This window comes from Mixophyes fleayi, chromosome 7, assembly GCF_038048845.1.
Source record: "Mixophyes fleayi isolate aMixFle1 chromosome 7, aMixFle1.hap1, whole genome shotgun sequence".
NCBI classification, from domain to species: Eukaryota; Metazoa; Chordata; class Amphibia; order Anura; family Limnodynastidae; genus Mixophyes; species Mixophyes fleayi.
In genome coordinates, this window is record NC_134408.1 from 51148515 (window position 1) to 51173566 (window position 25052).

At 37.8% G+C, this 25052-nt stretch overlaps 1 protein-coding gene across 1 annotated transcript in view; it reads left to right on the top strand.

Moving 5' to 3' along the window:
* Window positions 1–25052, top strand: part of GRIN2A (glutamate ionotropic receptor NMDA type subunit 2A) — a 502726-nt gene that overhangs the window by 305374 nt on the left and 172300 nt on the right. The window contains exon 4 of the mRNA XM_075179825.1: window positions 23629–24221. Coding sequence (XP_075035926.1) covers window positions 23629–24221 — 593 coding nt within the window. The remainder of the gene's footprint in view (window positions 1–23628; window positions 24222–25052) is intronic.

A 25052-nucleotide genomic window follows, 5' to 3' on the forward strand; every position in this document is an offset into this window, starting at 1 on the left:
GTGATCACCACAAACGGGAAATGCTTCAAACATCTGCAAAAAAACCACTTCTTTTGTAACAATTGTGTATGACCCCTAAATGTGCCCAGTGATTGGTGGTGGTTTGAATTATTACAGTGCAGGGAGGGTTTGCAGGTGATACAGTAAGTGCAAAGGAGGCATGATTAATTATTTTGTCAGTGCGTTGGGGGCTGGCCGTATGTTCTACAAAGTGATCTGAAAAATGGACCAGTGCAAGGTAGGAGGCAGGCAGTGGAATCAATGCAAGAACCACTTAAGTATCACCAAAGCTGTTATAAGGCTCTGAGGGGCCCGGGGCACTTAAGACAGTGGGTTATCATTTTAGATACATTTTAGACAAATACACAGGCAATACTGTGTGCACAACTGATAGGTGTGTGCAGCTCAGCCTTCACAAGCAGTACAGTGTGAAGCAGAACATACCTCCCAACTGACCAAATCCTGACTAAGCGAGTCAGTCACCCAAATTCTGGGATCTCCTGCTCTCTCCTACCTATTCTTGTCACTTTTACCACCTGTGTCTGTTGCTTTCTTAAGATCATTTGCTGCTTGTCTGGATCCTGGCATGTAGGAGGCCCTGTTTGGAAAAAAAATAGATACATGAAATTTATAAAACTCCAACCAGAACTGGCATTAAATCAATGGCACCCACATTTAGTTATTAGGTCTCCCTCCAGCTCCAACATTAAAATAACAGTATTCATATTTGATAAGTAGATCTATTTTCCTCCAACCCTTCACTCATATAACACAATATATTAAGACCCCCATTCCACACTTTAGCAGTCCCCCTGTCCTACACATACTTTAGCAGCCCCCCTCTATCCTACACACACTTTACAGCCCCCTCTGACCTACACACACTTCAGTAGCCCCCCTGTCCTACACACACATTAGCAACACCTCCTGTGTCCTACACACACCTTAGCAGCCCTCCCTGTCCAACACACACTTTAGCAGCCCCCCTCTGTCATACACATACTTTATCAGCCCCCTCTCTCTGTCCTACACACATGTTAGCAACCCCCCTCTGTCCTACATACATTTTAGCAGCTCCCCCACTGCCTACACACTTTAGCAGCCCCCTGTTCTGCACACACTTTAGCAGATCACTCTCTGTCCTACACACACTTTTGCAGCCCCCCAATCCCATCTGTCCTACACAGACTTTAGAAGCCTTCCCCCTTTGTCCTACACACACTTTAAGAGCCCACCCTGTCCTACACAAACTTTAGCAGTCCATCCTCTGTCCTACACACACTTTAGCAGGCCCCCCATCCTACACACACTTTAGCAGCCCCCCTCCTATCCTACACACACTTTAGCAGCGCCCCCTCTGTCCTACACATACCTTAGCAGTGCCCTCTCTGTCCTACACACACTTTAGCAGCCCCCCACTGCCTACACACTTTAGCAGCCCCCTGTTCTACACACAGTTGAGCAGGTCACCCTCTGTCCTACACACACTTATGCAGCCCCCCAATCCCCTCTGTCCTACACAGACTTTAGCAGCCTTCCCCCTCTGTCCTACACACACTTTAGCAGCCCACCCTGTCCACCACACACTTTAGCAGCCCACCCTCTGTTCTACACACACTTAAGCAGGCCCCCCATCCTACACACACTTTAGCAGGCCCCCTCCTGTCCTACACACTCTTTAGCAGCCCCCACTCCTGTCCTACACACACTTTAGCAGCCCACCTCTGTTTTATACACACTTTTGCAGTCCCCCTCCTGTCCTACACACACTTTAGCAGTCCCGACTGTCATACAACACTTTAGCAGCCCCCCTGTCCTTCACACAATTTAGCAACCTCCCTCTGTCCTACACACACTTTAGCAGTCCCCCTCTGTCCTACACACACTTTAAAAGTCTCCCCTTTGCTTACACACACTTTTGCAGACCCCCCTTTGTCCTACACAAACTGTATCAGCCCCCTTCTGTCTTGCACACACTTTTGCAGCCCCCCTTCTGTCTTACACACACTTTTGCAGCCTCCTCCTGTCCTACACACACTTTAGTAGCCCCCCTCCACTCTTCAAACACACTAGCAGCCTTACACTTAAGTTGTCCCTGCTACAGACTCATCTCTCTCACATGTCATGTGGTGCACGTCCCATGTGACCTCTGTACGGAGACTGCAGACACAGAGGTGAGGGGAGGAGGGCGGGATCCGCTGCCACATTAAAGAAGGTGACTGGTCCCGGAGGAGGGATCAGCCACCTAGTACCACACTAACCCCACCCCCCCATGCTGACACCCGGTACAGGAGGGGGGGATGCTGCACTCAAATGAGTAATTTATTATTTTCTTTTACCTCTGAAAAGATACTAGGTGGGCTTCCGAGGCCCCCGGCCTACTGGGAAAAGTCCCGGTAGGTTACATGACCAATCCGCCCCTGGGATAAAGAATCAAGAGGTTGCCATGAATGAATAAAGTTTGTATTTTATTTGCACAACAATTTGAAAGTAATGCATATCACAGCATTGTCTATTCTATTTGGGATAGATTTGTAACTGCATCAGCTATTAATGACTGACGTTTCAGCAGATAATGATTAGGCTGGTGAGATTGGTTGACCTAAGACCCAGACTTGCCCAATCTTGTAAACATCTGCACAGAAGAGGTAATTTGGAACTGCAAAGAAAAATATGTTGTCTTACACTTTACAAGTAGCAGAAGAATCAATTTAAAACACATTTAAGAAAATCTGCAGTTTCATAATATTTGTTAGATGCATAGACGTGACTCACCATATTTATGTCCACAGCAGCAGCTGCATTAATATGAAAGGTGTTTTCATTTTTATATGTTTGTCAATGTTTTAACGTTAATGTTAATTAAGTTAATGTACTGCTACATATGTAATTTATTTCATGCGTTTCTTAAAATTATTTAGCAGTTTGTAACTTAATAAAAAGGGAATTTTTATATGATAAAAGCACCATTAAAATAGGAAATTACTTGAAAATGCGCAGAGCAATTAACTACCGCTTAAACACAGCTGTAGGCTCATTTACGTAATTTATTAAAAAGTTACTTAGCTATGAATTTCGTGTTATTAAATAATATCATTACGCACTGCATATATTTAGTGCTGCATTACTTTAAAAAAATGTTCCTATGCAGATATTTTACTTACTCTTTATTTAATCAGTTCATTGGCACATGCTCTTTTTTTCTTTCTTTGTAAACAATGTGTATCCATTGCAGAATGATTGGACTACTTGTTGGAACTCCAGAGTTACAGAGATGTCGCTCATGAAGCTGAAATTTTCCATACATCTCTGGAAAATTCATATGTTGAAGCAAATTATTCAATCAAAAATTGTTTCTGTATTGCTTTGTGAATACTCACAGGCTGCAGCTTCTTTCCTTGCACTTAACAAGTTTTATTCTATCTGCATTACTTCAGTGCTTCATTGCTCTCAGACACCCATAATGCAGCAAGTGTAGGCAAAAAGAAACAAACAGGCTCTATATACAGGATGTGCTATAGTGAACTAAGGGCACCCTATAGGCTTAAAAACCAAACTAGAGTTTACAGACTACAAAAGCTGTGGAGGTAGTAATAAAATATGATAAGGAGATATATTAAAATATATTACAGTATCCCATCCTTGAAATTCCAAAACTAAACGCATATAACCATAAATGTTCTGATTGTGGTGATATTTGTGAAGAAGAAGTATCATAAAATTTATACATTCTGTTTTTTTTTTTTCTGGTGGTTGAAGCATTCTTGCAAGAAGTCTGTATTAATAAGGTAAACTGCTGTGTCTTAGGCCTTCCATAGTGGTGGTGCTACTGTATATTCGGATCATTCTGACTTGTGAAGTGGCTAAATAAGTTTACATACAGACACTGTGGGAGCAATGTGGGAGGGAGAGGATGGGGTTTCAGCACACTATTCATGGCCATAAAGCAAGGTCAGCTCAAAGTAAAGACACGCACACTATAATACAATCCCTACACACTTCACTATCCCGAAACACTGCACCAATTCAAAATATCACAAAAAACACACACAACCTCCGCCTCAATTGTCATCGCACCATAGCAGATACATATTTTACACTATGATACTTCAACAATATCCTTGTGCTTTCTCCCACATCCGCAATCCCCATTCTGCTCTGCTCTCCCTAGTTCACTCACTGTTTCATTCAGCAGCCCTCTTCTGCTATCTGGGAGGGTAAGACATGACACCTTGAGGCATCGTGGAACACCACCTGTTAAAGTTTCCTTGAAAAGCAGCAACCCCTACAGGTACGGTGGTAAGCCTCACTCCCTTACATTGTTCTGCTTAAAAACTGCTGTATATATGTGACCCTATTGAGAAGTTACTAAAAGCCCCTTTATCTTTTAAATAAATATGACTTTGTAAGAAGTAGCCACATCACTAATATAAGCAAATCAGGACAAATTTAATTTATCCAAGCTTCTACAAACAGCAATGCAACCCGTGTTGAGTCTTTTTCAAGTTTTTGAGTAAGTAAGTGAAGTGTGTTTCCTTCTAGAATATTGCAGAGTGTTTTAATGGTTGTAGTAGTTGTCAATCAATCAATCAATCAATCAATCAATCAATCAGAGCAGTACACTGCTCAAAATTACAGAGATAGGGTTTATTTCTATGTCTACTTATACACATAGGTGTGGATGAGATCTGTACATGCTAAGACTGTTTATAAGTCTTTATAATTACCTAAATATTTCCACTATGCTCCCCTCTTTATCATGGTGGTAACTTGGGAGGGGAGATATTTCTCTAGCTCTGTGAATAGATCTGCTCTGCAGAAGTCCACTATGTGGATTTGTAGATTCATAGATAAGGACATTGGCAGTAATGTCACAGTTGCTAACTCTCAGCTTTTTGTCCCAAATCAGATCCCATTAGGAAATGGAGTGTGGAGACATTACTATATTCATCTTTACTTTTAACATGGATGCAGTGAAATGTCAGATTAACACAAACTATGTATATTACTCTCATACTTCATATTCGGTATGGTGGTTCTTTTGATTACCTATGTTTTCAAATTTCTTACCCACAGTAGGAAAAGAGAAAAGGCCCCAGTTTATACAGAACATCCTGAGAGCATGCACATTTTATACCTTTCAAATTAGACATTTAGTCTTGAGGACAATGTTCTATCTCTATTCAGCAACTTATTTTCAATGTATGTTCCAGGATAAAGCATTAAATAGTTTATATTTTAAGAACAAAAACAAAACAAAAATATATTTAACACCAAGCTTTTAATTTACCCTAGGCAGAGGTGTAGCAATTGAGATTGCAGCAGTTACATCTGCTACTAGGTCCGAAGTCCCGTGTTGCCATGCTTTGACCGTCATGCGGCATCTGCAGATCTCTTACCTCCACCCCAGCCTTTTTGTGAGTTATTGGAGTTATTGAATGTTGTATTCTGCCATATGAGTGACATACAGCACTTTTGATATATGGAAAAACTATATATTCCTACTATTTATGGAGGCGAGTCTAAATATGCTTCACCCACAATACATCAAACCATACCCAATTCAGAATAATTCAGGTCTAACAAGCCTAAAACACACACTTTCTGACCAACCAACCCCACTTTCAATGAAGCCCTGCCCACTTCTCATGTAAGCACCACACCTTTCACAGTGTCCAAATCTGCCTTATTTGCCCAAAACACCCACTTTCTGTCAAACCACTCCCATTGTCTGATGAAGCCCCACCCACTTTTCATATAAGTCTCCACCCCTTTCAGTCTCAAAATTGAGTCTATCTTGCTGAAGTTAAGATAGTTGGTAAGTGAATGGTAGCGGGATATGGCCCAGGCTACCTGTCTTGTATGCTCTGAAACCCCAGGGAGATTGTCTTGTATGGGAAGGAGCTTCCCACAGAGTGTATGCAGCTTCAGGAAAAACTGGTAAGGATCCCTGTAGTGTAAATGGAGAGAGATGGATGGGCTCAATTTACAAGGCTCAGTCCAGGTCTTCTGTTCTGCCAATCGGACAGAAGACTGGTTAATGGTTGCAACTGTGAGAGGACTTTTAAAAATGCTGCTAGGCAGTTTCCTCTGTCTTTCAGACCTAGGAAACCAATTACCTCTATATTTTGTTTGTGTGTGGGACACAAGGTCCTTCATAGGAGAGGGGTTGTTCCTGTGTGTTTAGATAGTATCAGACAGGCAATGTGTTTATTTTGAAGGTTTTTTTTTTTCTGTTTATTAAAACTGACTGAGGCCAGTTGTACCAAAACTTTGGACTTGTGTGAGCTCTCTGCTGCTGTACTCTACCACTGTACTCTACCATCTACCCCAGGAGATGGCACCTGTTCCCCTAACCTGGTTACATAATGTATAAGTTTATGCTTTTCTGAAGAAGAAATTCCATTCAACCTTCATGAAGTAAATTTGAAACAGAGCACTAGGAATTCTCTCTATACTGCCTTATTTATAACATTGGGCCTTGAGTACCCAAGGCAATTATCTTTCAGAGCTGAGAAAGAGGGTTACGGAGGATATATGTGAACATATATTTTTAAACCTGGGACACAGTTATCTTGCTACAGAATGCAGATAGTTTATACAGAACCGTGCTGCATTTAATGAACACATAAATAAATAAGTAATGATTGAACATCACTTTTTATCGGGCATATGTATAAAAAAGAGCATACATATTTGTGTCAATAGATAGTCTGGGGGGAGTGTCAATTAGGAGCGAGGTATCTCAGAAACGTCCGCAGAGACACCTCACACCGATGTTATGGCTGGAATAGAGGTGCAAGGAAAAATGAGCGGAGAGTCCTTCTGTAATTGCCAGAAATGTGCACAGCACTCTGCCACGTGCCATATCAACAACAATTGAATCCCCCCCTCTGGGTCTGATAAGAATTAAATACTTTGTCTATTTTGTTTACAAATGCTATCTATGCATGTCTAGATTCCATGACATATGGATTCTGAAGGAAAGAGCACCTTGTGAGAATATAAACAAAGTAAAGGTGCCTGGTTTTCGGAGAACCAAGCCCACATGAACATTGCAGATTGCCATGCCCTCAGAACTGCAAACGAGGCAAAACGTCATTGTTGCATCATGAGATCTCGTGAGTTTTGGATTCTTTAAGTACCGCACTCCACTGAGATCTGGCGCCATTTCACAGAAAGACACAGAAGGAGTAGCAGGGTTCTTGGCAGTCCCCAGTGCAGTTGGGCAGCGTGATTAATGAAAGAGAAAGAGAAGGAATGGCAGTGTTCTTTAAAGTCTCCAGTGACACTGTACTGTGTCATAGCTCACCCAGTAACAGGAGAGGTGGCATTGTTTAGTGCTGAAACAGAAACAATAGTGCTGGCAATGTTCTAAAAAGTCTCCAGTGGCCTTGTACTGTGCCATAGCTTACACAGAAACAGGAGAGGTGGCATCGTTCAGTGCTGAAACATAAATAATAGGGCTGGCAGTATTAATAAAAGTCTCCAATGACATCGTACTGTGCCATAGCTCACCCATAAACAGGAGAGGTGGCAGTGTTCTTATCAGTCTACAGTGTACGTGCCATTGCTCATTGGCAGTACTGAAACAGAAATAATAGGGGAGGCAGTGTTATTAAAAGTTTCCAATCACATTGTTCTGTGCCATAGCTCACACAGAAAGAGCAGGGATGGTATTGTTCTTCTAAGTTTCCAGTGAAATTGCTCTGGCATTGCTCATATAGAAACAGAAGGGGTATCACTCTCCGGTCTCCAGTCACATTGTTCTTGTCACTCTCCAGTCTCAGTGCCATTGGTCACACAGAAACAGAGGTAGCAGTGTTGTTGTCACTCTCCAGTCTCCAGTCACATTGTTATTGTCACTCTCCAGTCTCCAGTCACATTGCTCTGTGTCATCGATATGGATTCACATCAGTCCACAAAAGACCAGGAGCACCAAGCAGCTGCTGGCACCAGTCATCAAGACAACACTAATCCATCTACGTCGCCCACTATAGCCTATGTTCAAGTGCATAATGGTTTTAAGTCAGGGAAACAAAAATGTAAAAAAAAAAGCTTTTACCGTTTTAAAGATAAAAACAGCTCTGTAATAAAGGAGAAAGTTTACTGTAGAAAAACATAAAATTGCCAACATGCTATTCTACCCAAAATATTAACAAACATACCAGCATCTGCTAGGTCCCTTCTCTCAGCTAGATCCCAGCACCTGTAATCTACACTGTCATCATCCTCATCCTCATCCTCACCCTCATCACTGTGTACATCATCTTCATACAATACTTATTTATCCCTGCTGAAATCCACCATTACAGAAATCTTTGTACTTTGATGTAATTGCCGGTAATTCCTCATGGAATTTGCAGTTCATTTTACGAAAGAGCTGTCATGATTTTTGGGCAATTCTTTTAGACCAGACCAAATGTCAAAATGTTGTGCTGACTCATCTTCATCACCACTGGAAAGCTATTTTTTTCCTAGCAGCAGTTGCCAAAGAAACTGAGGGAAGAGACATCTTCGTGTCATATACTCATGGAGCTCATTGCATCTCTTAACATCTGGATCATTTGGAAAGAAAGAGAAGACTAAGGGATGTCATTGCAACATGGTTTATTCCGCTTGGACTCTTCTGAGAATATGTAATTTCTGATAATGCCATCAATATTGTGAGAGCACTACAGTGGGGAGAATTCCATCACATTCCCTGTTTTGTTCACACAGTCAGCTTGGTGATAAAGAGCTTTTTAAAAAATGACAGTGACATGCAGGAGATGCTGTCTGGGTCATTTTCGGCATTCTGCAGCAGCATGTAGGATATTGTAGCAGCTGTAAGAACAATATAATTTGAGGGGTAATGTACTTTAGTCCAGCGCAGTGGAGAATACTTTTCGTGTTTTGCAAGATGCTGAAACCACTCTAAGAGGTATATTTACTAAACTGTGGGTTTGAAAAAGTGGAGATGTTGCCTATAGCAGCCAATCAGATTCTAGCTGTCATTTTGTAGAATGCACTTAATAAATGACTGCTAGAATCTGATTGGTTGCCATAGGCAACAGCTTCACTTTTTCAAACCCGCCGTTTAGTAAATCTAGCCCTAAGTAATCATCTGTGTAGTGAGTTCAGACACAATGAGCTTAATTGAAGTGACTCCCTTAATTAGACTTATGGAAAAACAGCTAGAGGAATTGAAGGAGGAGATGAAACAAAGCAATTCCGCTAACTATGTAGGACTAGTAGGTCAAGTACTTTATTCGCTTCGCCAGGATCTGAGAGTAATGAACATCTTGAAATCGGATCACTACATTTTGACAACTATGCTTGATCCTAGGTTTAAGAGCTATATCTTCTCTTTGTTTTCAAATGTCCCAGATCACATGAAAATCAATGGGCTCCTGATGAGCAAGTTGACAGCTAAAGTGGTACGTGACACAACGGCATCTCCTCCTACAGTTTCTCAGGCTACTGCTGCTAGGAAGGCACTAAGCTTTTCCAAGAGACCCGAGGATTATGCAAATGATTCAGCAGAACATTTTGACATCTGTTCTGGTCTAAAAGAATTGCACAAAAATCGTGGCACCAATGCCGAAACTCCACCAGATCCTACTATCAACATCCAAAGAATGCTGGAGGATTATTATGGATGTCTAAATAGACGTGTATATGTATTACTCAAATCTTTCACTTTGCTGCTGTTTCATCAATATTGAAAAGTGTGTCACACCTGAGGATCTGTCTGTACCCACACTGAGTTGTATCTCTGGAGCTGGACTGGTGACTACGTGGATAAAGCTGGGTGGCCTGATAATGTTCCTCTGCATGTGAATGGACTGGTGCAGATGGTGATTACACTAACAGGAGAGAGCAAGCAGGAACTGGATTGCTGGACCAGACTGTAACCGGAATGCTGGACCGGACTGTAACAGGAATGCTGAAAGAGGATTGCTGGAACCGGACTGGAACCGGAATACTGTAACCAGAATGCCGTAACTGGAATACTGGAAGAGGATTGCTGTAACCGGAATGGAACCAGAGTGGATGGAACCAGATTGCTGGAATCGGACTGGAGCCAGAATGCAGACTGCACTGTCAGAGCTGGATAAATAGCAAGACTGTAGTGAGATAGATAGCAAGACTGCAAACTGCTGGGAACTAGCAACATTGCACTGGCAACAGGTAAGGGCTCTAAGTACTCCTTTTACAGTTCTTGTTGATTCCTGATTGGAGACTGCAATCAGCTGGACAGAAGCAGCACTCTGAGTTGCTGAGATGGATCATGTGACTATATCCAAGATGGCAGCTCCCATGGACTGGTTTTGGAGGGAATCTGAAATTTAGGCTGTTATAACCTAATTGGCTGAGAGGAGTCATGTGACTGAATCCAAGATGGCCATGCCCATACTCTGAATCTGGAGGGATCTCTGGAGTGGAGACAGACTGGACAGCATCTTACAGAGAGGTCTGAAACCAGCAGAGCATGAGGACCGCAGGGACAACTTGGAAAGGCAGCGAAGAGGTAAGTGACAGAACCTGAGAATCTGGTGTGTGACAAAGTGTTTGTAATCTGCACTTTACATCAAAGTTACCTAGATATAATTTAATTTTTGGGGGATTGGGGCCAATCTGAAGCTCAGTGATGATCTTGCGCCACTTTTCTTTTTTGCCACTGCTGGGCGCAATGTCTCCTAGGTGTGCTATGAACTGCCGTGTGTTTGTGTCATTGCTCTATCGCTTCACATCCAGCCAGGTTGCTGCAATCTTGTGAATGAAAATAATATTGTGACCTGTGAGATGGTCAAATTTGACTGGAAGTGACCGGAAATTAGTGTTATTGAGGTTAATACAAATGTAGGAACAAAAAAGAGCAAAAATATGGGATCTTAGTATATTTTAGCAATTGTAGATCCAAAACCAAAGCACGTGTGGGATGTTTTGCCAAAACCAAAACCAAGACATGAACTTAATACAGATCCAAAAGCAAAACCAAAACACAGTGGTCAGTGAACATCTCTAAAACAAAGTTCTGAGTCATGCAAATTGTAAATGAGCAGGTACAAAAGTCATAAGGAATTTAAGATAATTATTTATCTTTAACTTCTAAAAGATAGCAGGTCCTAATTTAAAAAAATAAATAAATAAATAATATTTTTTAAATTGTTGCAAAACAGAACATAAAACAATATAATAAAGGCAAAGAAATATTTGTCTCCAGCATCGTATCCGATCCCACACACTCAAGCCCTCCTCCCCATGACTCAAGAGACAATTAATGACCACTTCCTGTAGTTAGATTAGTTTCAGCATTGCAAAGCAAGTTAATCCCAAGGCTTCCAGATACAGCATCATACCCAAGTGTTATGCAATCAAGTTTTGTAAACTAGTTTTGATTTTTGTAGACAATGATCTAATTCTCCATAGTTGCTATTAGATATTGTGTAAGAATATGAGATAAAAGTAGGTGGAGAGCCTTACTATTGTACTGAATATAAATAAAACATATAGCCACATTTTGTAGAAATCTTGAAGCATCTAAATGACTGGTATTCATGGCCAGAACATCATTCACCAGAAAAACTGATGTATGGCCAGATTCATTAAGGAAAGTAAGGCAAAAAAGGAGTAAGTTTGCTCCTGGACAAACCATGTTACAATGCAAGGGGTGCAAATTAGTTTATTGTTTTGCACACAGGTTAAATACTGCCTGATTTTTCATGTAGCACATCACTACTTGATAGCTTTATTTGTACACTGAAATTAAAAGTTGATCTAGGACATACCCTACCTCAACTATAAATCTGTCACCACATTTTAACTTTACATCCCCCTCCAATGTAACAGGGTTTTGCCAAGGTGCAAAGTTACTCCTTTTTTTGATTTCCTTTACCTAATGAATCAAGTCCGTAAAGAAGAAATTATTGAGTATCTCGAACTGTGGGGTATAGTTTAGTAGCAGGTGCTACTGTTCCACACTGCCACTGTCTTATGGGAACAGTTCACTCCTGTCAGTCTGATGACTACAGGAGAACTTCACGTCCAGTTAACAATTAGTAGGATAGGACACTCACTTGTGTAATTACATTATTTTAACTTACTGCCGAATTTGATGAGATCTTCTACCTGAAACTGCCAGTGTGATTTCTATGTCTCAGAGCTGTCAATCATAATAATAAAGTGATGGACTGAGGTGATATACAGTATGCAGTATTTTAAACAGCATGATAAACTGGTGTAATTACAAAATTTTAAAGATTAGAATGCAGTACTACATTATTACTACATTCTTTAAAATAGATGTGAGTCCATTACAGTGACATTTCAAATGAATGAAATACATTCATTTATAAAATACTAAATTTAGATGTTCTGTCCAATTATTTATATCATCACAGAAGTGAATACTTAAGTATAAAAACAGCAGTGTTTGATCAGTTTTAAGTAAAAAAAATACAGCTGCCAGAAGTACAACCAGTGCCTGTTGGTAAAAGCCAAGAATACACTTATGGTAGGTTATTCTAAGGTAATAAACATAATAAATTTACTATGATATTCAAAATGGCAATTTCCAGCCTTTTCTAAATCTATCTAAATTGATCAAAATAGCTGTGAATCACCAAATAGAAGAAAATTGTTTGTCTTAACTAACTGATCTATGAAGCAATTATCTTTCCTATTTCTACAATTTCCATTGATTTACACACACATATATATATATATATATATATATATATATATATATATATATATATATATATATATACCTTAATACATGTACAAGCCTTGAAATACTTGGGCAGATTGAAATAGATTATGACAACTCCAGCTATTTGCACATCAATAGAGATTCAGAAGTCTTTAATGAACTGGTTAATATATTATTTGTCATAATGATTATGCTCAGTATTGAAGGCTCTTACTATTACATTGACATAATAACAGTAGCCACTTTCAGTATGGTGTATAAACATGTAAACGCAAGAGTTGTGTTGTTTCCCCTTGATGCACCCATTCATTTGTGGGTATCTGTATTTAATCGCACTCATCTAACTCAATTTGAACGTTTCTTGAGTGTGTGAAATGAGTGTACACATTTTTTGGTACTTTCCACAACTATTTAATTTAATTTAATTTAATTTAATTTCAATTATAGATTGCAGAAGGCACCAAACATCTCAGCATTGGGCTGTCACAATTAATTGACTGTGTATTTTTACCCCTACATAGGTAATGGTGCTATTGACATGTTCAGAAAACAATTGGTTTTTATGATGGCCAGTGTTATAGTGGAATTCAGTACATGAAATTATAGTCCTGAAATGTTCTTTTATTTGTTATACAAGCTGTGACACATCTATTTCTATAGCAGTGATATGCAAAATATCATCTGTTTTTGTCTGAAAATTTATAAGAGTCATTTATGAAAAGTACAGCTTTGCAGCACCATTTAGTAATGTCCTGCAACTATACAAATTCATCTACTTGCATCTTCTGGGCATGGGTCCTGAACGCAGTCATGGGCATTGTTTTACTCCCAACATGCAAAAATGACATTCAAGGTGTTGCAGGAACATTGCCTGAAGTATTGTAAGTATTGGTGAAGGACCATTGCAAAGGTATTGATTTTCTCTCAGAGCAGTCCATTGTACAGAAGTGGGAACATGAAACTACAGACAACTGCCTAGATCGGGACGCCTCCCTAAATTTAGCTGCTGAACTAGAAGGGCGCATTTCAGAGAAGCTACTGTCAAGCAATTTGTGACATTAAAAGCAAAGTCAATAATCTTACAAAAAAAGGACTTTATTAGAGAGTCACAAGACAGAAGTCCTGGCTAATAATAATAATAAAAAACAATACTTGGTCACAAAGAGTTTGCAAAACACTTTCTAGAACATATATTACATATGTGGGAGAAAGTTTTGTGGTCTTACAAGACTAAATGGAGCTTTTTGGCCTGAATGCTAAGAGGTAAGTATGTTACAAATCAAATACGGAACAGCAGCCAGGCAACAGATGTATGACATTGCTAACAGTAAATTATGCACATTTCACAAAAATCCTGGACAAAATTGTGCTACCATCTTATCAAAGTTCATAAATGACCCAACATATACTGCAAGAGCAACACTGGAGTGGTTTAAGGTTACATTAAGCCCACGGACAATCTGTTTCAAACTAGCCTGACGCAACTTTAGAAATTTTGTAAGGAGGAATGAGCAAAAATTATATATATTATCTCAGTGTTTAAAATAGAGACATATCGAAATATATTAATAGCTTTAATAATTGCTAGAAGTAGTTCAAGCAAGTATTGACAGAGGGGGATGCATACTTATTAAATAATATTTCACTTTTTTATTTTTATTACTTTATGGTTTACAATTGTGTTTCTTTTCTAGGAGGGCTCTATAAACATGGTTGTATGATTCACAAACACAATTTCCCTACTAATAACAGACATTTAAGGCTCTTAGGGGGAGGTATTCAATTGACGGCGGGATCGCCGAAAATCCCGCGCTCGAAAGATATTACCGTTAATACGGTAATATCTCGCTGGATTTCAGCTCGCGGCTCCCTGAGCTGTGAGCTGAAATCCAGCGAGTAATTTACCGTATTTACGCGCAGGATTACCGTATTAATGGTAATATTTTTCGAGCGCGGGATTTTCGGCGATCCCGCCGTCAATTGAATACGCCCCTTATATTCTTACATTTGAGAAAGTGCTAAATACATGTTTAAGACACTCTGTATGTTCACAAATAATCATGTAATTAAAAGATTCAAACACACAAATGCGACACATATAATAAAAAACAAATGTCCCTTCACTATTCCGATAATATAAAACATAAATGATGCTTAAGCAAGCAATAAAAAACAAAAGATGAAGTAAACTTTAGCAGTATCACCTCAACGCACTGCACGTCTGTATATTTTGCAGCCATTGACACTTAATATCTACTTGTAGTTTGTAGGCACATTACATTGAGGGGCCTAATGTGTTTGCATGTTCTCAGTGGCATACATGTGTAAGGTATTTTAATGTTTGGGCTTAAACCACACTGTAATCAATGAAGTAAAATATTAAAACCACAGCATTAGAAATGGTTGAGGTTTATGGAGTAAATCCAGAGACTTCACTATACATTTGTACCGCAACCAATAGAGGACATCTTAGCTTTTCTCTTCCACCATCTGTAAACATTATTGTGCTATTAGTCATTCATTTTTTTGTAGGCAGGGGACTTTATAAATATTGTCCCAATGGCGAGTGATCTGACAAAGGAGTTAGATCTGAAAATGTTAAAGTGCTTCGTTGAGACATTTACTCCTCCCTAAATGACCTCATCTCAGCACCATCCACTCCCATTGCACACTTCATCTGAAACCTGTCTCTCTCCTCTCTGGAACTCCATCCAGAACTCTACTCAGTTACCATCTGTTTTCCAACCTACCTTCTAGATAGTATCAATATTACAAAGTACAGTCATGAATGCTGTTAAATTCATTTTTAGAATAAATCAATATTGTCCAGTCCAATTATAGAGTTTGCAATAAAAAGAGATTTACTTCATTTTTAGATCTTAAGTTACATAGTTACCAAAGACAGAGTTCATTTCCCATACAGCCTGAAGACCCATGAGTTCTTAGCAGTGAATGTGCTCAGTTGGCTGCAACTTAAAAACTTTTACAATGGTGGGTGTGTTTACAAAATGATGTCATCACAGAGGTCACATGGATGGTTTACAATGAATCAGCATTAACTTCACGGATCTACTTTCTTAGAAGAGATATTTGCACAAGATATAGTTCTAAGCCTTTTTTACAGTATTTTACCAGCAATTCCTCAATACAATAATATGTATTATAACAATAATATATAATAATATTGCAAATCAGGTTGATGACAATAAATGTTATTATTATTATTATTATTATTACAACTTTAACAATGCACTTACATGAAATTATGTTTTGCACATTCTTGAGTGTGTATCCAAATACCTAATTAGATTGTAGGTTCTGCAGGACAGAAGTGCCTTTACTATTGTATTCCAATTTTTGAAGTTATAATTCTTCCCAATGTCATTTACAGTATGCTCTAAGACAGTGCATAAATTTTGTAGCTCCATGTGATAAACCTATACACATAAATGTTCCTGCAAACCACTAACCTTGCACCATTAACATTTTTATTGCTTATCCTAGATACGTGCATCTCAGCATACACACATACTTACATGGCTTTTTCAGAAGCTTGTTATGTCTGATTTTTGGTGTAAAAAGCATGTAGAAAATAAAACCCCACATTATGATATTTTTAAGTAACAATCGGTTTTAAATAAATCGAAATGCAGAATGCTTTAGCCAGTCATTAATATCCTAATAATTGTTATGTAATACAGAAACAATAACAAAAACAAATACACAAATAAAATATAACATAATATACAATTCAGTAGTTACCTTGATTATTTTCAGTTAGTTTATTAAAATTCTTTGAAATTGTTAGATAGGCTATAACTTTCATAAATAAATACTAAGGCTCCAGTATGTGTTTCCCCAAATAGCATAATAAAGAGTTTTTTATTGCAGAGATAGTAAATATAATTGACTAAAATGTACGTTTTATAGTTTTGTTTTCTTACAATGGCCTAAATGTACAAACCAAGATATATGACGCTGAGTGAAAATAATATTTAGGTCATAATACCAGCATATGTTACATAACATACCCCCTACTGTAAATGATAAGGTTATTACAAGTCACAGAGGAGTTCCATGACCACGTAAATGCAGAAGGCCGCAGGCTAAATGATTTTATACAGGTCACGGATATCCAAGGTGACAATCCAAGGTGACTTCTAATATCAGTAATATTTTATAGTAGAGGTTGTTTCTAATAACAACGAAGTGATGAGATCAGAACTCAGCAATTATGTAGATATTGCTTACAACAGTTTAAAAATAGTCAGCATCACTTTTGCATTGTAGTTGAATAATAGGTACTGTTTTTTTTTTGTATTTAATATTTTACAAAATATAAATTTATGTTGAGAGCTTAGTGCAGGAGGTATAGCTAGAATTTAGAAGAATTGAAAAGAACTCCATTGCCCTGTAAATTTATCCTTTCAGTAACCTCTGTTGTACTGCCACTTCCACTCATGAACAGACATGTTTCACTCATGTCTGTTGTTATTATTATTATTATAAACAAGTGATGTTTGTAAATGTATAAACGTCTGTAAATAATATCTGTATAAACATTGAGTTTTGATGTTATTGGTTGTGTCTCTCATTCTGTTGGTGTTCTTAATGGATAATTTGTATTATTTCACACCTGAGCAATTTGATTTTTTTTAAATAGTTTACTTTGGATTTTATATTTTACCAGTGTATTATTAAATCTCGTTTTGTTAACTGACATGAGGCTTATACAATTTTATAAAATTAAATAATAGAAAAGAATATAATCTAATGTTGACTCTTATTTTTTTTATTATAAACATTTTATTTTCCTAGGTTCTATATATACAAAATTGTGTAAAGCACAGTCTTAGAAGTACGATTGCAAAACTAATTAAAACTAATCATCCACCAGGCATAAACAGTACACTAATTTTATTATTAGGTGTCTTCTAGCGTGATAAATGTGAAATGCACAGTCTCTGCTCCCCAATCTGGCACCATTCTCTTGAAGGCATTGGGCATTGGAGCATTGCATTATTGGATATTCCATATGGCAAAACCAGAAGGAATGTCAAATATTGTGACATCATACTGGTTCTGCATGCAATGATGCATTTTGTGCCTATTGTAATCAAAAGGGGCATACAAACTTGACAGTCAGTTGTTGACATGAAACAATGGATTGTCAAGCTACATGCCTACAAATCTACAGGTCTATAATATTTCATCAGAAATGAGCAATGGACCATGGTGCATTTGCCCCACGCTTTGAGATTAACAAGCAGTAAAACAAGTAAACAGGTAACAAGCTTTAACAAGTAAACATGGCAACATCCATAAGGACTAACCATAATAAACAATTAATGTAATACTCAATAATGTGGCATGTGTATTGCTTACCCCTTTAGCACTAAAGTGTTTAGAATAATCCAGTGAAGTGTAATCCCACTCAGCAAGCATGCGTGTTATACTCCATATAATTTTTAGCAGAAGTGACAGCTATGTCTGAAACTTTTTAAAACTGATGCTTTTGGGGCAAAATCCTTAGATATATATTTAAAAAAAAAAAAATCATCTGCAAATCTTGTACGTCATTCAGTTTGCTTAGTACTTAGAAGAGTTAAACCGATTTACTCAGACTACAAATGCAGATCTGGATTCATACAGAAGCCTAGAGACATACAATGCTGAGTATTTCAGGGTTACAAACACTTATGCCGGGGCTCGAAACAGGACATTCAGTATATTTTTCAGGGACAACTGTAGTCATAACCTTTTTCGTGTCAGCTCTGTGAAGTGCTAAGCAAGTTCCCCAAAAATAATTTGATCAATATGTCTATTTCATATTACAGTTAGCATTAAATGGAAGTAAGAGAAAAGATTGCACTGATTTGTTTTTTCCAGCTGTCGTGGAAGTGATGGTAATTTTGTTTTGCATGGGAAAGCTGCTTGTACACCGCAGCAAAGATTCAGATACTGGACAAGCACTGTCATCTTTCTCACCTTATATTCATAAGTTGCTTAACTATTTACTGACTGGAGGGTTTTTGCACTTTTATTATCAGAACTATTTTATGTTTTGGAGGTCCATCTGTTTTATCTATTTTTTTTTAGTCTACCCAAGTGAATTATTTTATTTTTATTTTTCAAAAATAGGTCTAGATCCATGCCTCCTGCATCTCTGCAGCAACAGATCACCTAACAACAATGCAAACTGACATGCCAGCTAAAATAGATAACTAATATAAGTGATCTGTTTGTGTTAAGATACCAGAGAGAGCAGGATCACCCCTCCCCTCCTGTTTTGACTCGGATTTTCCAAGGCTGGAGAAAATCCAGTGATGTGAAAATGACATCATGACAACCCAATAGCCAACACAAAGTTGAATATCCTCTTCTGCATTGGGTAACATATTATTTCATGCAAATGTTAAGTAATTAGTGAGCGTGTGCCTTGGTATTTGAGCCAAGCAGTTACTGGGCGCAACACTGGAGCTTGTGTTTTTCAACAACAGTTTGGTTTAATGAGTAAGGACAGAGAAGAGCTGTGCATAACATTGTGTTCCTGAAATGTTCATATGCTTTTTTTACATGAATAGTCATAACATTTCATTGTCATCATCATTGTTTATTTATCCAGATTCCGGACAATCATCATAACATTTTCACAGTCCATTAATGCAGTAAAAGTTTATAAATGGGGCCTAGTCATTGTCCTATGTGAAGAAACTACTGGAGGAATAAAGTTGATAAAATGGATATCTTTTTCTGATCATTTCATTTCAAATATTGATTATATGTGGAAATATAGGGCCTGATTCATCTTCAAATGTAAGTCCCGTTGCATGCCGTATCTTGCGTGAAATTGCTTTGAGCATGCTGGGGAAACTGACTTCATGCCAGTGAACGCAATTGCATCAAACGCAAATGACACTTTGATTGCTTGCGACTTGATGGGTGAAACGGGGATGGAAAGGGGTGGTCGCATGTAGGCAATGTACAGTAAGGGCGTGCCGATGTCAAGTGCACGCAGATTTGTTCGATTCAAGCTCTAGGTACCTCTTAGGTACGTGTTTTTTAGCCATATCATTTGCACCACCTACAGGGCAGGTGTTAGTCTCGACTGATAGTAATGACTGACATGTATTCATGCCAGAACATGTGTTTGCAAGTAAGAGAAATTATTAAAATGATTTACGTAATTCATCCAAAAATAAATGTAAAACAATCATTTATTTTTTTACATATACTTTTATTAATGGTTACAATATTAATAGTTTGCAAATTAAATTGATAACAAATTTTGAGTGCATGCGTTCTGATGGACTTTTTATGCATTTGTGTATCCTGCGGTCTGTACTCTCTGTCTGCATACGGCAAGAGATGAGATTCCAGTTCCGCTGCTTAGGAACCCCAGCGCTGGTGCCGGCACTGTCTAAATTTAGATTTGGCTGACAAAATTACCCTAGTCTGTGTGTGTGTGTGTGTGTGTGTGTGTGTGTGTGTGTGTGTGTGTGTGTGTGTGTGTGTGTGTGTTAGGAAATATAGACTGTAAGCTCCATTGGAGCAGGGACTGATGTGAGTGACAAATATTCTCTGTACAGCACTAAATTGTAATAATTTAGACCAAATGTTATAATAGTTGATTTTCATTTTCATGATACAAACCTTTAAGCAGTATTGAAACATGTGCATGCTATTTTAGAATGCGCAAACTTAAATACACTAGAATTTTCCACATTCAATGAATCCATATTACTGTGAACCACCAAAATCACTTTAACTAGCCATTCTTGTGAGAATGATAATTTTTCAAGTACTAATTAGTTCACTTTCTGTAGATGCATAATTGAAAAATACAGAAATCAATAATTTTATTATAGGAAATGTCATTGTTTTAAGAAATAGGGGAAAATGTTCACATTTAGTGTCTGTCATCATATAAACAAATGCCAACCACTCAAACTGATTGCAAACATAATCAACAGAGTGATTTAAAATACTCTATATACATTTGAAACAAATTCAAATTTAAATAAACCTAATTGCCTTTTGCATATCGCATGGTTATGACTTTGGAAGTTTGTGCCCAGACACCATAAATCTATCATAATTTAGTGTACTTTGCGAAGACTGGGCTGATAAAACAGCATAAATTACTTTTTTTCTCCTCTTTCAGGAAACCATTTGCTGGTTTACAGCAGAGGACACCTATGGCATGTTGATAGACTATTTTCTTCCTCTAAATTATTAGACGACTTTGTTGGATAATGCACTTCTAAACTGTAATTGAATTGTGCAATTACAACATTTAATTTTATAGGTGATTGCTTTGGACAGTGTCCAATAGTTTCTGATATAGAGATTAGTGAACGTTTCTGGGTAAGTTACGACACAAAAGAGCAATCAATTTTACATGTGCTAGCACAATAAAGCACATTAATGTGGTATTCCATGAACTTCTGCAATTAATACACACTACTAGTAATTTGTACAGGTACAGAATCTATTATATGGAATGCTAGGCTTGTGGGGCTTTCTGGATAAGGAAACTCTCTGTTATATTGAGCACCATGCCAAACGTATACTAGCACAAATATATTTAAAAAAAAAAAAGTAGACAAATGTAAAAACACATTTTGTTATCAAAATGAATGCTTTCTGGGTTAGTTAGCATGGATTATTAGATGTTGTCAGAGGAGAAATTGTTCCGTCAACACCAAAAAATTGTCTATTTCGCACTAGTACACTTCTGTATTAAGCACTCAGGGAAGGGGTTCTACAAACTATATATGTAAGTAGAATAATTAACCAGATTGTTAAAGGGCTACTTATTATACTCTGAAATTACTAAAATGCAAAGTGTTTCTAGCTTCCTGTTAACACAGACTCAGCTGCATAATTTAGGACTACCGGTGTTACTATAAGGTGAATTAAGATAGTCACCTTTTGAGCCAAATTTCTGGAGTGCCTAAAACACTGAATGAGTGACATCATGTCAATTGTTCAATTTTTTAATTTTTCCCTGCTCTGCTCCCGCACTCTGTGCCCGCCTCATGAGGACTAATATTGAACACAGCCACTTCCTCAGTGGCTGACACTGGGGAAGAGTGAGTGTGTTCAATTATTTAAATTAATTTGAGCATCCTATCGCTTGCTGTGCTGGTACTGAATGCTGCCCCTCGGTATCAGAGATAAACTGGGTGTGTGGCACTGCTCTGTGATGTCATAGAGAAGCAGCACACTCACAGTCTGTTACTGAAATGGAGGAGCAGCAGATAGTAGCATCACAGGCAGCACTAGGACATTCACATCCACTTCTTGTCACCCAACCACACAAGGGAAGTGGCGGGTGTGATTTTAATTCAGCAGATGTTTGCAAATTGAGTCCTGAATTAAACACTTTAGGACAATAGGTTTACCTGAAAACTAGGTCTACTTGTGTGTAAATTTATGTGATTGATCAAACTGCCATCATACATGTAGGATAATGTAGTGCGTCACTGACACCTGGCAGATGACAGACATCAAGAACATCTTGCTTGAAATAAACTGTGCTTTTAACATTCACATCACAATAACACAACAAGCTTTTGTCAGGAAGACAATAGATGACCTTCATTATCCAGACACAGTTCACCTCTCGGTCACCAGTCACAAGCCGGCGTCGGTCGCACTGCACACATGCACAATACAGGTTCAAATATTTTACAGTCCTCCTCCATAGTTTGATTAACAGGTGACACTCCCACCTGGTGCTCAGAGAGGAGGACTCTTCAAGTGCTTTGTTTCATCCACTGCAGGCACACCCAGTTAGCCGTAACAGAAAAATACATCCAAACCACTTACATCATGTAAGTTAAATCACATTTTATACTTTGTCACACATATGTCTTCCACCTGTATACCTTTAAACTGCTGTACGTGTGTAACTCGGTCTGCAGCCATTTCCTGCTGACTATTTATGATTTCTCCTGTCCCTAGGAGAGCTGTGGCAGATAGGCCTCTTTATTATTTCAATCACTCTAAGGAGTTCATTTCTTGATGATGCAAAGTTCATAAATCAGATTACGATACTCCCCATTAGATATGAGGAAACAAATGTTCTGTGGAATATTCACCTCATTCTGCATTTCGATGTGAAATATTGTGCAACACTGTAGAATTTGGCCTGTGTTCACTATCTTTTTGCTCCACCCAAACTACTTATTTTATTATACCCCAACCATATCACAGAGCAGAACAAATTGACACCTTTGTTGTCAGAGCTCCATTTATAGACTATAAATTCTGTGTTTTTTATAAACAAAGAGCATAATGGTGTAATGACAAAACAATGGCGGGACTTTGAAAATATGTTGACAGAATATAACACCGTCACACACTGGCCTGTTCCACTGTGAAATTTTAGCTGCAACTTCTCTCATCCTTATTTGGCAAATAGGTGCATGCTTACTGAAGGTTGTGATTTTCAAAATATCGGTTGGTGGCATGGGACCTCCAGCTAAAGTGGTTTATAGGACATTGAGGTCTGAGATATAAATACAGTGCCTATAAATACAATACAGACCTTGTTATTGTTGACCTTGTTTTTTTTTAACAGACAAAACACAAGAAGACAGATAGATTGGGTAAATCAATGCAATGTGTTCAATAAAACATATGTGTGAACAGTGCATTCCGACAGCAGAGTATGACTTTTATTTAAGTACTATGTACTACAGTTTCTATGTAGATTAGAATGAATTGTATAATAACAATAAGGAGAAGAAAAGGAAAAGTGAATTAAATAAGAACTTCTAGAGACAAAGCATAAAGTATTATTGATGAAAGTATTGAACATTTTAATTCCACCCAATCCAGAACATCTATTACAATACACCTTTCATGCTATGTGCTTTGATCATTTCCTGATAATTCATGTGTTCTTCCATTTTGTTTTACAGGATGCAATGTCAACCTTCTTCCAATTCGGAGCTTCCATCACACAGCAAACCATTGTCATGCTTAGAATTATGGAGGAATATGACTGGCATGTATTTTCTGTTATAACAAGCACTTTCCCAGGATATCGAGACTTTATAAGTTTCTTAAAAACCACTGTGGACAATAGTTTTGTGGATTGGGAAGTGCAGAATGTAATTACTCTGGACGCATCATATACTGATGCACAAACACTCAATCACCTGAAGAGAATCCATTCTTCTGTTATACTCCTTTATTGTTCAAAGGATGAAGCAATGCATATTTTTGAAGAAGCTCGTTCTCTAGGCCTAATGGGATATGGTTACATCTGGATTGTTCCCAACCTGGTAACAGGTAACACAGAAATAATACCATTTGAGTTTCCAAGTGGATTAGTTTCTGTGTCTTATGACGACTGGGACTATGGCCTGGAAGCTAGAGTAAGGGATGGCCTTGGAATTATTACCACAGCTGCATCAGCCATGTTGGAAACGTATTCGGTAATTCCAGAAACCAAGACTAGTTGTTATGGTCAAAATGAGCGGAATGAGATGCCAACTCACACACTTCACGAGTAAGACATTCAATTCTATATTAAATATCTTGAATATATGTTAAACCAATAAATATGTCCTTGTGTGTATGCTCTAAGGGGTATATTTACTAAGCTGCGGGTTTGAAAAAGTGGGGATGTTGCCTATAGCAACTAATCAGATTCTAGCTTTCATTTATTTAGTACTTTCTACAAAATGACAGCTAGAATCTGATTGGTTGCTATAGGCAACATCCCTCCTTTTTTAAACCCGCAGCTTAGTAAATCTAGCCCTAAGTCTAAGACCACAGACAATAGTGACGATTTAGTAAATAGTTCATGCACTATATATGGCTAGTAAATATTAACAGTAGTCTAGTTTTAGCAGATGGAAAGCAATTGTCTTCATTATATGTAATATGTCTATGAGCTTAGCATACTGTCATAACATTCAGCCTTAATACTTTCTCTTTGGTAATGCAACAAAAATATGTTTTTTTAGTTAGTTGTACATTTAAAATATAATAAATAATTTGGATTAAGTGCACTAAAAAGCAAACAAATGCAACAATGTTATTTAGTGGTCTAGCCTAACAGTATATCATTTTTAAAATGCTGTTAGTACATTTCAATTGTAACATACATGCTGAATGAAGTTATTGTGTAATTTATACCAAAGTGTGCGGTGTTCAAAAAACAAAATCAAATTTATCTGTTACAAATAGCCAGAACAATATATATATATATATATATATATATATATATATATATATATATATATTTATTAAAATATACTTAATCCATGATTGTAGTGGCGTTGATATTATTATTTCACCTCATAGTTAAAAATAAAGTCCCTCATCCCCTAAACCA